The 14,983-nt window shown below is 60.2% G+C and overlaps 3 protein-coding genes across 4 annotated transcripts; 2 read left to right on the top strand and 1 right to left on the bottom strand.

Moving 5' to 3' along the window:
- Window positions 1-216: 216 nt before the first annotated feature.
- Window positions 217-1,151, top strand: TTC36 (tetratricopeptide repeat domain 36). The gene is made up of 3 exons (XM_074848860.1): window positions 217-352; window positions 482-670; window positions 742-1,151. Exons 1-3 carry the CDS (start codon window positions 244-246, stop codon window positions 1,008-1,010), a joined length of 567 nt encoding a protein of 188 aa, XP_074704961.1. The 5' UTR covers window positions 217-243; the 3' UTR covers window positions 1,011-1,151.
- A 172-nt stretch (window positions 1,152-1,323) lies between these two features.
- Window positions 1,324-5,708, bottom strand: IFT46 (intraflagellar transport 46). Of its 2 annotated transcripts, XM_074848859.1 has the most exons (12): window positions 5,685-5,708; window positions 5,386-5,604; window positions 5,185-5,312; window positions 4,396-4,470; window positions 4,191-4,284; window positions 3,691-3,819; window positions 3,139-3,260; window positions 2,674-2,740; window positions 2,393-2,453; window positions 2,154-2,239; window positions 1,755-1,859; window positions 1,324-1,565 (listed from the first exon to the last, which is right to left on the bottom strand). In XM_074848859.1, the coding sequence occupies exons 1-11, from the start codon at window positions 5,706-5,708 to the stop codon at window positions 1,764-1,766; spliced, it is 1,101 nt and encodes a 366-aa protein (XP_074704960.1). In that variant the 3' UTR covers window positions 1,324-1,565; window positions 1,755-1,763. The 2 variants fall into 2 exon arrangements, with proteins under 2 accessions (XP_074704960.1, XP_074704959.1); XM_074848858.1 differs by having other exon boundaries at window positions 1,324-1,859.
- A 151-nt stretch (window positions 5,709-5,859) lies between these two features.
- ARCN1 (archain 1) lies at window positions 5,860-14,884 on the top strand. The gene is made up of 10 exons (XM_074848727.1): window positions 5,860-5,984; window positions 7,519-7,782; window positions 8,467-8,646; window positions 8,872-9,077; window positions 9,638-9,799; window positions 10,497-10,662; window positions 11,929-12,076; window positions 12,325-12,433; window positions 12,575-12,779; window positions 13,290-14,884. The coding sequence occupies exons 1-10, from the start codon at window positions 5,982-5,984 to the stop codon at window positions 13,377-13,379; spliced, it is 1,533 nt and encodes a 510-aa protein (XP_074704828.1). The 5' UTR covers window positions 5,860-5,981; the 3' UTR covers window positions 13,380-14,884.
- Window positions 14,885-14,983: the final 99 nt, after the last annotated feature.

Genomic DNA, 14,983 nt, shown 5'->3' with positions numbered 1-14,983 from the left:
TCGATTTCTTCTTGAGGGTTGAGAAGCCGATTCCCCCCATCCTGGGAGGTGGCGCCGGGGGCGGTGTCGGTGCTGGGCCGCGGCACACGGGTCACCTTGGGAAGCTGCAGCTCTTCCCCCTGGGCCAGTGCCTGCGGGGAGCGTCCGGCGGCGGAGCCCCGCGCCCGGGCTGCGATAGGACAGGGACGCGCTGCCGGCACGGTGGACATTGACCGGCCGCGGGGCCGCAGCCCAGAGGGCACCATGGCCACGGCCGGCGACAGGGCCGTGCTGCAGAGCATCTTCAACCCCAGCACCCCCTTCGGGGACATCCCCGGGCTGGATGAGGAGGAGGAGGACACCCAGGAGGAAGGTGAGAGGTGACGCCGCGTCGGGCGCTCGCTGCAGTCGGCAGCGGGGTCCCGTGGCGCTGCCGTGGGGCACACGGGGCGGGGCAGGGCGGGGGGCCAGTGCCCGCTCCCACCCTGGGACCTTCCCGCAGGCGACGGCTTTGCGCCGGAGCTGCTGGCGCAGGCGCGGGACCTGGAGCTGCAGGGGGTTTCCGCCGCCGAGTCGGGGGACGTGAGCGCGGCCCTGGAGCGGTTCAGCGAGGCCATTCGCCTGCTGCCCCAGCGCCCCTCGGCCTACAACAACCGCGCCCAGGCGCTGCGGCTGCGGGGGGACCTGCCAGGTGAGCAGCGGCAGGGCGGGCGGGGCCCCGGTACCCCCGACCCGCCCCAACGCCCCTCTCCCCCCGGCCAGGTGCCCTGCGTGACCTGGACGCCTCCATCCGCCTGAGCCGGGGCCGCGGCCGCGCCGCCTGCCAGAGCTTCGTCCAGCGCGGCCTGATCCGCCGCCTGCAAGCTCGCGACGAGGAGGCGCGGCAGGACTTCGAGCGTGCGGCGCGGCTGGGCAGCGCCTTCGCCCGGCGGCAGCTGGTGCTGCTGAACCCCTACTCGGCACTCTGCAACCAGATGCTCTGCGAGATGCTGGAGCGGCTGCGCAACCCCGGCGGCCCCGGCAGCCCCTGAGGCGGGCACGTCCGCACCCGTGGAGAGCGTCTGGCTGCGGGGCCGAGCTCCTCTTCCTCCTCCCGGGGCCGGAAGGCACCGAGGCGCGTTGCTTTGTCCCAGTTCCCCCCCCCCTCAATAAACCTCCCCGCGCCCCCAGCACTTGGGCTCTGCTTGTGGTGCAGCGGCAGGTCAGGGTGTTATTTTAGCTGGGGTGGGCGGCCACAGGGGTTCGAGGCAGAGGGGTGAGGGGGCCACGGGGACCTCCGCCACACACACCTCTGGGCTGCAGAGCGTGCTCCCAACAGCAATAAATCAAACGTGAGCGTCCACGTGGTGCCACGCTGGTTATTTCTCCTTGGCAGCAGCAAAGGGGCGTGAGGATCGAAAAAAAGGCTCAATCGCAGGGGGCGGGGGAGACTCACCAGCCCCAGACCAGCGCTTGGAGCACCCTGGGCTGGCCCCGGGGCAGTGTCGGAGTGTGGAATTCACCCCCGCTCGCTCTGGTGCTTGTCGCAGAGGCTCCGCGGCGGCTCCGGCGCAGGGAGCGGGTCCTTGGGAAGAGCTGGTTTAACGCTGCTTGGGAATGAGGGAAAAGCCGAGCCATCGGGCAGATCCTGCGGCAGCTGCAGTGGGTCCAGCCCCGCTCCGTGAGCACGGAGCCGCTCGGCAGCACCTATAAACCCTGGGAGGCTGCCCGAGGGCCACGCGCTCCTTCGCAGGCTGCCCTGGCCAAATCTTGATGTCCCGCAGGCGAGGGCTTACGGGGAAGCTTCATGTGAAGCTCAGGACTTCCGCCTCCGCCGCTCGGGAAGGTGTGTTGGAGGGCGGGCTCCTGCCCTTCTTCCCCTCAGCCAGCGGCTTGAAGTGCTGCAGGGGAAAGAGCACGTTAGGGCAAAGATGCGGAGCTGCGAGCTGGGGGCTGAGCCGCCGCCCGGGCTTTGCTGGGAAAAGCTTTCTGAGCTTAGGCTGGGCTGTTGAGCAAGGCGGTATCGCAGCCCCAAGGCACGTTAGAGGCTCCGTGGGGAACACTGAGGTACCGGGAAACGAGGACCTTAGGAAACATCCTTCGGGCCCTGCCAGCCCTTCACAGACAGCCCGGCACAGCAAAGCCGGGCCTAAGGAGCGCAGCGGGGTGAGCGGGGCCTGTCCAGAGCTGCGTACCTGCGAGTTCTTGAACTCCGAGTAGAGGGAGAAGAGGACGTGCAGAGGCTGGATCCGGCTCTTGTACACGGGGATGTCCAGAATGGCTGCGAGGGAGAGCGGGGCCATGCTGAGTGTCTGGCGCAGCTGCCCGCGGCCCATCGAGACCGCAGGGGCCCGCGATGAAGGAGCTTCGCTACTCGGGGCTGAGCCTGCGCCTAAGGCGGCCAGGCCCGTGCCTGCAGCAGAGCCCCGCTTACCGCAGACCATGTCGACGTACTCGGGCAGGTCGCAGCTCATCTCTGCCGTGGGCAGCCCCGCCTGGGACAGAGCAGCCGTCAGCTCGGGGCAGGCAGGGCCGTGGAACGAGGGCATGCGCCCATCCCGGGTCGGGCGTGGGGCTGCTCCCCCGGCCTCTGCCAGGGACAGACGGCAAGCGAGGACAGACTGCAGGGGCCAGGCTCAAAACCGAGTGGGAACCACGGAAGACGGTTTCTAAGGCCACGCACTGAGCTACCTACCGCTTGCTCGGACAACGTACCTTTCCCAAGAGCTCCTCAAATTCCGGTGACCATTCCTGCATCAGCGCCTCGATGTCGGGCATGGGCCTGCCAGGGAAGAAAACATAACCCTGAGGATCAGACACAACCAAAAGGGCTTCCTGCTGCGAAGGGGCCAGCCCCTCTCCGAGCCAGCCGAGCGTGAGCTGTGCGTCTGCCGAGGGTCAAGCTGGGCCTTTCCATTTCTCCCAGCGAGCCTCAGCAAGTTCCGCTGCTGCTGCTGATAAACTCCTTCAAGTTATGAAGGGAAAGAGAAGTGCTGAGCGGGAAACAGAGCGCCCTGCACACGGGCACAGCAGGACTACCCTGGAGACCAGCACGTCTTCTCCCCCTCAGAGACGCTTTGGTAGTTTCACTCGGCGCTCCTAGACTCTGGTACCAGGCTCTGCTGAGCTGAGCCTACGCTGCACCAGCAGGCGAGGAGCGGGGCTGGCGGAACGGCTCACCGGCTGTAATGGACCGTGGCAGGAGGTTTGCAGCGGTGCAGTTCGCTGATACTTTCGATCCAGTTGTCGATGGCTTTGGGGTTCTTCTCTGCATTCTCCAAACTCTTCACTTTTATCTGCTGCTAAAAACAAAAATATAAACCTGGAGGCATCCTCTGGTGTTTTGGGGCTTTTTTGTGAACACTGTGTTCGCTCCTGATTAACCATGCCACTTTCTCTTTCCTAGTTGCCCTGTAACAACTGATTTCTGCAGAGAGAAGAGCAGCAGGCAAACCAAACGCTGAGCCAAGCAGGTAGTGACAACCCAAAGGAAAAAAGCTTCACCTGAAGAAAACAAATACCAAGTGTGTACTGAGACTGCCTGAAGCAAGGCTTAGAGCCTTTGCAGTTTAAAGCTACGGGTTAAAGAGAAAGACTAGGTTTTTCTGCTTTTAAAGTCAAGTTATCAGTGGTGCTGCAACACCGTAGTCCCAGAGGCAAAGGTAAGAGTAAACCGCGGTGTTTTTGCCAGAGCCAGCGCGCAGGGACGCGCCCTCCCTCTCCCCGACTCACTGTGATGTTGTGCTGCTTGGAGTTCTCCGTCAGCCAGAGGGAGAGCACGGTGGGATCCGACTGCTTGGTCGACGGCTCGTCCAGGACCAGCAGGCCCAGGTTATCGGGTTTGCCATCAGGACGGGGCACCTGCGGGCAGACACAGACCCCTTCGCTACGGGGGAAGCTGGGCTACGTGGTACGGACCCTCCCTCCAGTTTAAAAACCAGATCCTAGAAGGAATTGGTAGGCGTGCTCACCTGGGTACAGTGCCACCTGAAAAGCACAAGCTGCGGGACAAGGGAAAACACAGCCCTTGCCCCAAATCACCTACATGCTGTTTGAGAGGGGACTGAACCACTGAGCGCAGTTTCCCGGGTCTCCAGAACATTCTCGAAGTCGCGGGGAAAGACCGGCCCCCCCAGGGCTGCACGGCCCCAGTGCTGCCCCTCTTGCACCGGTGCTGCGGCCGTTTCGGCTCCTGCCGCAGGACCTACAGGGGAACCGGGAAGCAGCTGTACCTTTAGGAACGCGTCGATGTCTCCAACTGCAGGAATAAAGTCGGGAATGAAAGGCTGCAGTTTGTGCTCGATCTCAACTGTTTTGGGAGTGTACCTGGAAAAAACAACACCCCAGCGTGGGTGACTGACTACAAACCGTCCTGCGAGACTCGCCACAACAACTGACCCAAAGGAGAGCCAAGAGCGGGCTAAAACTTCCGCTCACCTCTTGATGTACTCAAAGAGTTCTTTGATTTCCGAAGACACAGGCAGGTAGTCATAATCTGTGAGGTTGAAGTCACTAAAGAAAGGAAGAGAAAGGTGGGCAAAGATTAACATCTGGTGGGTTCTGTGCGAGCGGGACATGGGATCCTGCTGTGCAAGACAGTCGTGAAGGATGTTGAAGCATCAGGTAGTAAGTCCTCTCTTAAAAAGTCTTCTTGCACAGGAAAAACACTATTAGGCTCTGTACTGCCTGAGGCCTCCCAGCCAAAAAAAGGCACCTGAGTGATGGACTGTTCTTGTGATCATAAAGACTCGTACCGGGGATGTCCGGAGGCGGAGGAGCGCTCCGCAGAAAGGTGTTAGGACAGCAACCGGGGCATTTAGTAATGGGTTTGGAGTTGAAAACAGCTGAATAGGAGGAGGACAATCAAAAGAACGATGTGTTTGAGAGGTTCCTTCTCTTCCTCGGGCCTCCGCTGCCAGCCAGGGCCGGAGGGGGGGCGGGAGGCTGGCGGACAGCTCTGGTCGTTCCCGGCTGTGCCTCCCCTCGGCACAGCTGCACGGGCCCGGGGGCTCTCCCAGGAGCTGCCCGGGTGGCTGCACTTCATCACACCACGGAGCCTCTTCTTCTGGGGCCACCCGGGCTCGAAGAGGCAGGAGCTGCCTGTCGCGAGGCCCACGGCCAAGCTTGCCCTCGCAGGATCGCGACCGCGCTGGCAGAGCCGAGAGGGCCCGTATGGCACCTGCCCAGCTCCGGGCCCGGGCTCCTCCGGCCGCTACGACCACTTACTCCTCTACCGCAGCCCCGTGCTCCTCCGAGTCGTCCTCCGAGTCGGTCTCGGACGAATCCTCCTCCGAGTCCTCGTCGTCGTCGTCGTCCTCGCTGAGGGCGGGGGCCGAGGGGGCCGCCGCGTCCTCCTAGGCGAGAGGGACCGGGCCTCACCGGGCCGCCTCCCCGGGCCACCCCTCCCGCTGCCGGCCCAGCGCTTACCTTACCGCCGCCCTTCTCCTCCTCCTCCTCCTCGCTGCTGCGATCGGCCGCGCCGCCGCCCGCTCCGGGCAGTCCTGGCCGGCGGGAGCCCCGGGGGCGGCCCGCGCCCCCCGCCCGCGGCGAGCGGGCCCCGGCCGGCCTCCCCGCCGCGCCGCCCGCCTCCTCGGCCTCCGGCAGATCCAGGCTCTCGTCGTACGGCTGGTTCTCGACTAGGCGGGTCTAGGCAGAGGGGCGCGGTGAGGAGGAGGAGGAGGAAGCGGAGGCGGCGGCCGGGCCCGTCTCCCCCCCGCCGCGCTCACCTCCGGCGCCCGCCGCTCCGCCATGCCGCCCCGCCGCCGCCCCGCCGTCGCCATGGCGACCCGCCCGTCTCGCTCGCCCTTGGCCGGGTAGAGCGGCCGGGCCGCGGCAGCAGCGCCCCCTGGCGGATGGGCAGAGTGTCCGCCCCGCCCTGCCCCGCCCCGCCCCGCCCCGCGCCGTGCGTGAGGCCGCTTCCGGCTGGGGACGTGGCTCGGCGCCGCCATCTTGTGGGGCTGCCCGAGGGGACGCGAGCGCCGAGGGAGGGAGCGAGCGCCGAGCCCAGCGCCGCCGCCGCCGCCATGGTAAGGGCCCGCCCGCCGCCTGCCGCCCGCCGCGGCGGGGCCGAGCGGGGCCCGGGGGAGCTCCGGCGGCGGCCCCGGCCCCTAGGCCCGCCGCTCGCCCAGGCCCGGGCGCAGGCCGGCGCTTGGCACCCCCCCGGCCCGGCGGGGCAGGGCAGGGCGCTGGGGCAGGTTCCTCTGCCGCCCGCGGAGCCGGGGTTGGCGCCGACAGCCGTCGGGGGGCTGCAGGGGTGCGGGCGGCCCGTCCCTGCCCGCGCCCGGGGCGAGCAGGACGCGCGCAGCGGCGGAGCGGCGCAGGCAGAGCCGCGGAGCCTCTTCAGCCGCGGAACGGGGGCCGCAGCCGTCGGCGCGCGGCGTTACGCTGGTTTTAAAGGTCATTTGGGGTGTTCGGAGCGGCCCCTCCAGGGCTGGGCGCAGCCCCGCGCAGGGGATGGGCCGCTGCTCCCGTGTCGGTGCCGAGGGTAACGCCGTGAGATCTTTATCTCTCGGAGCCAGCCTGCTCCGCGCTGCCCACCCCCGGCGCCGCCGACGGCGGGCTCGGTCCGCAGAGCTGACCCGGTGCTCCGGTGGAGCCGAGCCGTGCGCTCAGGGCGCAGCCGGGATCCTGGGTGCTCGCCGGTTCCCTCGTACCGTGGTCTGAGGACTTCTGGGGAGTGTTTGCGGGGAGGGAGCTTATTTCTGACCTGTAAGTACTTCAGGTGTGTTTGTCCCCGAGTTGTCAAGCTGCGGGGCAGCCCCCAGGAGCCTGGCACTCCTGCCAGGGCCGCGCAGAGAGCACTGTCAGCCTGGGGCTGAGGTGGGACTTGCAATCGGTCCTGTTTGAGAGTGTCTGGTTAATACCAGCGGTTGGGGATTTAAAAGATCTGAAGCGCAGAAACAGCCTTATCCTGGGAAAGTTAATTAAGAAGCTGGTTTATGAGAGAGAAATGCGAGGAGGAAGTGTCGGTAGTCTGAGAGAATCAGAAAATGTAGGCTGGCAGTTGCCGTGCTATCTTTTTATTGTTGGTGTGATAACATTGCTGAAATGCCCAGGAGAGTCGTCCGTGGGCTGTGATTAATATAGATGCCAATATTTTATTAACCTGGCTTTACTGTAAATGTGGCATTGGGAAGAAATGTCACGTTTTACAGCGTTCCTGTATGTAGTTGTAAGCTGGGGCCAGACTGACAGAAAACTCAATAACTTGGAGCCTCCCCTAAAACGTTGGGGAGCAGGGGGTGTTGTAACATGTTTGTGTGTGTAGGAACGGGCTGAATCGCCGCGTCTGCCTGTCAGGAGCAGAGCGAGCTCTCGTTCAGCTGACACAGGAATGGAGAGCGGGCTGGAGAGACAGACAACCAGAGGTGGCTCTGCCCTTAGCATAGTTCAGTTCCTGGTGCAGGTCACAGAAAAAGACTTAAAATCCTGTTTGAGGAAGATCAGCTGACCGCATGGTGCACGTGGAGGTGAAACGTAGTTGGAAGAAATCCTTCCTGCAGGCTCGCCGCGGCTGCGCGGTGCGGGAGGCCTGGCTAACCAACGCTCACCTCTCCGCAGGTGCTGTTGGCAGCAGCCGTCTGCACAAAGGCGGGGAAGGCCATCGTCTCCCGGCAGTTCGTGGAGATGACTCGGACCCGCATCGAGGGGCTGCTGGCGGCTTTCCCGAAGCTGATGAACACAGGGAAGCAGCACACCTTCGTGGAAACGGAGAGCGTGCGGTACGTCTATCAGCCGATGGAGAAGCTCTACATGGTGCTGATCACCACCAAGAACAGCAACATCCTGGAGGACCTAGAAACACTCCGACTCTTCTCGAGAGTGGTAAGGGTCTGTCACTTGGCACAGAGTTCGCGCGCGTGGCCTCAAACAGGGCTGCTGTGAGGGAACCTGTCGGTGAGCGGGTCCTGAAGCGCTGTCTGCCTCCGCCTGGCAGCTTGATTTTCCAGACCCTCTTCCTGACCTGGAAGTCAGCTTTTTGGGTGGTATTTCTGAAGTATGTGTTAAAAAAATCCTCACTTGCGGTTCAGCTGGTGAGATCAAAGGGAGGATCGTAAATTTAGCGTTAAATATTCTCTGTATTCTTACGGTGACACCCGTGTTCCTTCTAAAAATAACATGATGTTACAGCGTGTAATTGTTAGAAGTACAGCGCTGCTTTACGTGCGTTTCCAAGTAGCAAGTTTGTGCAACTGTCGTCTTCGTGCAACCAAAGGATCTTCGAGAAATTCACTGGCCCCAGTCTGCATTTAGGTTCCTCTGAGTCAGCATGACAATAAAGCTAAGAGGCTGTATAAGTATTTTGGTGTGGAAAAACTAATAATGTCAAAACTTCATCTGGTTGTTTATCAACAAGTGGATAACGATGTAAAGTTGTGAAGAGCAGCTTAGTGGTGCGCTGGTCTGGCAGAGGGTCTGTTGCAGCCGTGGAGTCTGGGGATAGTACAGAGGAGGTGTTCACACGGGACTGTCTACGGATACTCCCTTAAAATGTTTTCCCCCAACTAGATCCCTGAATATTGTCGAGCTCTGGAGGAAAATGAGATCTCTGAACACTGCTTTGACCTCATTTTTGCCTTTGATGAAATTGTTGCCCTGGGCTACCGTGAGAATGTAAATCTGGCACAGATTCGGACCTTCACCGAGATGGACTCACATGAAGAAAAGGTGTTCCGAGCCGTCCGAGAGGTGAGCGGGGATAAGGGCGAGCGTGGTGCGAGCTACCCCGTCCGGGAAACACCGCTTTTCTTATACAAAGGCGTTACTCCGTTTTGATAGGGGTCACAAAATTACTTTGTTTTTCTGTAAACTAAATGCCCATCTTTTCTTTCCATTTTCTTCGCATCCCTTAGTTCCTGTGCAGAGTCAGATTGAGATTGCAAAGCTTGATCAGCCTTTTGCCTTTTGCTTCAGACTCAGGAACGCGAAGCAAAAGCTGAGATGCGCCGTAAAGCGAAGGAATTGCAGCAGGCCCGGAGGGACGCGGAGAGACAGGGCAAAAAGGCGCCTGGTTTCGGTGGCTTTGGTAGCTCGGCCGTGTCTGGGGGCACAACGGCGGCAATGATCACGGAGACCATCATCGAAACGGAGAAGCCCAAAGTGGCACCGGCGCCTGCCAGGTAGGTACAGCAGGGAGCACGGGTTCCTCGGAGCCAGCCGTGGCTGCGACCGCACGACCAGATCAAGGCGCTCTCACGCAGGCCGTTTGTCTGTGCCACCCTCCCACTCGGTTACTGTGCAGGCAGAGGTGGTCGTGCCTCCGTAAAGCCTCCCCTTGGCTTTGCCAGGCTCCCCGCACTGGCCTCCTGCCCTTTAATGTGGCTGCTTGGAGGCTGGTAGATGTGGCATATTCTTGAGGCCCCCTCACTTATTCCAGAGGATCGTTTGTGCTGGGTAGCACAATAGCATCCCCTGGTCTCTCTGGAGTCTTCAAGCAACGGGATTCTCATTTTGTGTGAGAAAAAGAGGTCCAGGCTACTGGTGATACCCAGAACATAAATTATAACTTAGCACCCTACATGTAAGGTCATCAGTTTCACGCGTGTTCTCCCCCAAAAAAAGGCTGCAGAGGCGGACGCTGTATTGCTGGGGTAGTCAAGTTCCAACACTTGAAGATAACTGAGGAAGGAGGAATCTGTTGTCACGAGCTGACTTGGAGATCCTTGCACCTTTTGTTTAGGCCTTCAGGTCCCAGTAAAGCCTTGAAACTTGGCGCTAAGGGGAAGGAGGTGGACAACTTTGTGGACAAGCTGAAATCAGAAGGAGAAAACATCATGACTTCCGTAGGGAAGCGCTCTACGGAAGCAGCCAAAGTTCTTGCTCCTCCCGTTAACATGGAGAGGTAGGTACCACCCTGGTCTGAAAGTCTCCTGGTACCACGCTCTGCAGTGCACGTGTTGCTTCGTGAGCTAACTTCCTTCCTTGTGTTCACAACAGGATTTTTCCTGCCGTTCAGGTCGCGTGTGCTCACTTGGCCTGTTCATTTTAAAAGATGGTGGGCAAAATCTGGGAAAGCATGGCAACAAAAAAGCAGATAGCTAGTTTGATTAGGAATCGCCTCAACCAAAATGGGGCGTACATCCGTCGTTTAGCTGAGGTTGGGAGTTCTCCTTTGCCTTTTTCCCTTCAAGTAGCTGCTGCTTTTTGTGTTTCCCAGACACAGAGTTCTTGCCTTATTGCAGCTCAGGGTGGAGACATTCATGGTTCAGTTTACACATAGCAACTGAGAACCTTGTAGTGCCGTGAGCCGCGCTGCTCTGCGGGGTGAACAGCGTGTCGAGGCGCTGTATCGCTGCCGTTTCTCTGGGCTTCCACCCGTGGCAGGCTCATCTCTGTGGAGCCGCCTGTCCCCAGGTGAACCCCTTGGAGCAGCGTTGGCACCCACCACATCGTCCCTGCTGCTCCCTTTGGGCGCTCCCGCTCTGGGGAGCGCCTGTGCGGTACATGTAGCCTGTCCGTGCCCAGAGCGGATCTCTCATCTCGCCTGTTCGATGCCAAGCGTAGGACATGAGATACCTGCTTTTTTCTGTCTTGTCTAGCGTGCACATGAAAATAGAGGAGAAAATTTCCCTGACCTGTGGCCGTGATGGAGGGTTGCAGAACATGGAGCTGCACGGGATGATCATGCTGCACATTTCCGATGAAAAGTTTGCACGGATTCGCCTGCACGTAGAAAATGAAGACAAGAGGGGGGTGCAGCTACAGGTAAAGCCTGTTTGGTGCTGTTGAACGCGCTTTTGCTGCTCTTGGGGGCAAAGTATCGGAAATACCTTGAGAGTGTTACTGTCCTGTGTTCTTGTCTGAGCTGTGTCAGCAAACTCCGTGGAAATGGGAGTAGTCACCACAGACATGACCGCAGCGCAAACCAGGGCCGGCTCCTGCTCTGAGGGTTGAAGTTCACTTGAGAAGTGCGGGCTCGTGCCCTTGCCTTCCTGCCCTCGCAGCCTTATCTGTCCAGGAACGCGCGTTGGCGTGCCGACAGACTCACCTGGACTTTGCGGCAGCCTGCTACGGCGCTCGGCGCTTCTTTATGTGCTGCGAGGCTTAGCTGTGGGGTGGGAGTGTCGGGGGAACTTACCGTGCCAGTCAGGAATTAATTTGTTGTATTGAAAGCCGTTTCTCTTTGGGGTTGCTTGTGTCCTGTTGCTGCTGTATCTGAGGGGATTGCTGGAGCTGGGCAGCGATAGCAGCTCAGAAGATTCTGAGGAGATATGTCCTCCCCTTTCTCCCTCTCGGTTCCTGTGACCTTACTGATCCCCGGGAGATCACGCTGCTTTGACAGACTTTTGCTCGCTGCTCCTCCTCCTCGCCAAGAGCTTGTCTGTACGTAGCTGGCTGCAGGTCTACTGCTGCAGTAGTAGGTTCCTTATCAGTGTGTCTCAGGAGCGAGTTCCTAACGATGCTCCCGCATGGGCTGCTTCAGGTGGAAGATGAGATCAAACCCAGTGCTGACATGCAAAAGTCCTCTGCTTTTAAAAACCTGCTTACTTTTGGTGTTCTGAGGAGAGAATGTTTAAATTGAGGCTGGCTGCTGACGTATATGCATTAAGGGCTGCTAAGGGAAGTAGTATTTTTGTGGTTTCAGGGTGTTCTTCCAGCAGCATTAGGTTGTTTTTTTCTTCAAGAGAAGTGTCTATTGTGGCTCGTCAGGATGGCCTTTGAGATTCTTAGGAGCTGGTCAAGTCATTGTGTAGGTGCCAGCCCGGGACAGGCCTTGCTGGAGTCTCGGGCACAGCGGGGCGGTGGTGGTGTGGATTCCTCGTAGCAAACCAGCATCTTCCAGAAGGAATCCCAGGTTGATAGGCAGATGTGCTCCAGCTGGGCTTCTGAGCACAGAGCAAACCTGAAGTGTACTTTGGCAAGGGAAATACTGTGGGGCACGTGGGCCTGTCTTAGCCAAGCCCGCGTTACCTACATCTGGTTCTCTCCTTAGGCTTAGAGTTATAGCATGGGCCTGTGTTCCCCTTTCAGACTCACCCAAACGTGGACAAGAAGCTCTTCACTGCAGAATCGCAGATCGGTTTGAAGAACCCAGAGAAGTCATTCCCTATTAACAGCGACGTGGGCGTGCTGAAGTGGAGGTTGCAGACCACGGAAGAGTCCTTCATTCCACTGACGAGTGAGTACGAGCCTGCGCCGGGCGGGAGAGGCCACGGTCCATCGCGGGCTGCCCGTGGAGCGTGGCACCTTGGGAGATGATGCTGTGCATCTTCCGTTGGATAGTACCTGCTCTCAGCAGTGTGTGTTTTCCGTAACCCTCTTGGAGAAAACCAGAAGCTTTTCTTAAAGTCAGAATTTCGCGGGGATGACTTTGCCGCGCTTTTGGAAGGGCCTGCGCCGTTCAGCGTGCTGTTTCTGTGCCCTCAGTTAACTGCTGGCCGTCAGAAAGCGGGAACAGTTGTGATGTGAACATCGAATACGAGTTGCAAGAGGAGAGCCTAGAGCTGAACGACGTGATCATCACCATCCCCTTGCCGTAAGTAAGGCCCCTTGCCCCATGAAGGATCCCGTCGGTTCCTCCCCCTCTCTGGGCTGCGGGTCTGGCTGAGCCGTCGGGCTCCGCCAGCGTGTTCTTGGCTCTGTGCGGCTCAGCTGCTCTGAGTTCTCATTGCTCTAGGTCTGGCGTTGGTGCCCCCGTGATTGGGGAGATCGATGGTGAGTATCGCCACGACAGCCGGAGAAATCTCCTCGAGTGGTGCCTGCCAGTGATCGATGCCAAAAACAAGAGCGGCAGCCTGGAGTTCAGCATAGCTGGGCAGCCCAGCGACTTCTTCCCTGTGCAAGTCTCCTTCGTCTCCAAAAAGAACTATTGCAACATACAGGTACGGTCGCCGCTGGGGCTCTGCAGGCGTCGCGTCACTCTCGCCTCTTCCCGGCTGCCTCAGTCTGGCCACAATTGGCCGAGCCGTGGCCTGTGGGCTCTGCTGTCCCGCTTAGCATCCGCCTTAAGTTGCCCCTGTGTGATCTGGATTCAGCTGTGGTTTCCGTTGTGCCTTCGTGCCTCTAAGTAATTGCTGATCCCCCCTCAGACTTTGCTCGAGCCCATCAGCCTCCCACCTCTTGTGTGTGACTGTCTGTCTGTCCGCTGAACTGCAGCTGGCGACAGCCACTTAACTCCTCGCCAGCCGCTTTCAGCGGAGACACCCCGGAAAACCATTCCCCCGTTTTCAGGTTTCCTGGGAACAAAGACGGTTCTTTTGAGGCTGACGTGGGGTTTGAAAGCGCTGGGCTGCTCCTGTCCCTGTGGCAGCCCACGTCAGGAGGGAGCGGCGCTGAGCTGGGGTGGGCGGCGGCGTTGGGGGCTGAGCTGACTCTGCCTGTTGTCTCCGCAGGTTACCAAAGTTACCCAGGTAGACGGGAACAGCCCTGTAAGGTTTTCCACTGAAACCACCTTCCTGGTGGACAAGTACGAAATCCTGTAATGCCAACCGCGGGGAATCACAAAGGAAGAGATTTTTAAATTTAAAAAAAAAAAAAAAAAAAAAAAAAAAAAGAGGCCGAAGTCTATTCTGAATGTTGGGAACGCCGCAGCCCCCGTTCTGCTGAGACGCGTGGCTCTGTCTGCCATCCGCAGCGTTCCTGGGTCACAGACATTTTTGGCAGAGAATTGACGTGCTCATGGGGGGAAAGGCTACAAATTTCTTTGGCAGATTTTTACCGGCCGGCAGAAAGGCAAGATCTCTGCAGAGAGCCTGGCTCTGACATCTCCCCTCCTGCCCTGAAGACGACCGGAGCTCAGTCCCGGAGCCCACCAGACACCGTTCTCTTTCTTCCTGAAGCGTCACGCGCTGTTCCCTTCTTGGTGCTGCCGTTTTAAGTTCTCGGCCGTCAGCTCTCCTCTCTGTTGGTGAAAGCGGGCGTTGAGATAATGCGTGCGGGGCCACCTGGCTCCCTCCGCCCGGGAGAAGCGGAGCCGGTCGGCCTCATGTCCCAGGTGGGGAGGTTGTGGGGGGCCGTGGGCCGGGGAGGGAGCGGAGGGACTTGGGGCTTCGGTCCTTCTGCCCCGCGCGGTTCCTGCTGGCTCTGGCCCCACAGCCAGTGCTGGCCTGACGCCGGGGCTCGCCTCTGCGGCTCGCCGCGGGCTCCGAGGGGGCACAGGCTGCGGCTCCCGCAGCAGGGAGAGGGTCCGGAAGGGAGCGTGGGCTCACTGCCTGCTGCGGCTGCTCTTGGGCCAGGCTCTGGGGGCGGTTCAATGAGGTTAGGACCAGCTGCGTGTCCTTCCCGGGGCCCTGTCAGTGTCGTGGGAGGTGGAAGGCTTTGCCGGCCACGGTGCGAGCCGCTGTGGGGACCGGGTGACCGGGCCCGTGCCTCGGGACCCATCCCAGCGTCTCGTTCCTTCTCAGCGCTCGCTGTTGGAGAAGGAAACGCCCATTTCCAGAAAACACGGGCACTGACATGAGCGCCAGCAGCGCCCCAGCGGGTATCTGCTGCCCCGAGCCCTCCTTCCTCCCGCCGCCTCACCGGCGTTCTTTGCCTCATCTCACAGACCCGTGCTCCCCTCCATTCATCTCACCCCCGGCACGAGGCCTTGGCTAACGGCTCACCCGGCCGCCAGCCCAGCCTGGCGAGCAGCCGCAGGTCCCGCGCACTCCCCCCGGGATCCTCTGCCAGAGAAGTTCACGGTCTCTCCTCCGTCAGCGTCAGCGCGAGGCATCGCCCCTCGCCCCCGTCCCCCTCGAGGCAGGCGACGCATCCCGGCCCCTCGGTAGGATTTTAAAATGGAGTCCAGGTTAGTTCGAGCACCCAAGGGGCTTTTTTTTTTTTTTTTTTTTTTTTCCTGAGATTCGCTGGAGGGCAATATTTAAAGCGAGTGGAGATCCCCCCCCCCCCCCTTTTGTAACCCTGTAAGACTGGCCTAGGGACTAGAGCACATTCCAGTGTACACAGATACCCGGTCTTTAATCAAATAAAGAGTATTGTCACAGGAGCTGCCTGAGGGTCGTGGGGGCCTGCAGCAGGGGGGCCTGCGGACGGGGCGGCCCCCGCGGCTGGGCCGGGCCCGTCCCTCCGCCCCGCGGGGCGGGCC

This window comes from Strix aluco, chromosome 23, assembly GCF_031877795.1.
Source record: "Strix aluco isolate bStrAlu1 chromosome 23, bStrAlu1.hap1, whole genome shotgun sequence".
In the NCBI taxonomy this organism is placed as follows: Eukaryota; Metazoa; Chordata; class Aves; order Strigiformes; family Strigidae; genus Strix; species Strix aluco.
Note: the sequence above shows the minus strand (reverse complement) of the source record. Positions and strands in the feature narration are given on the sequence as shown.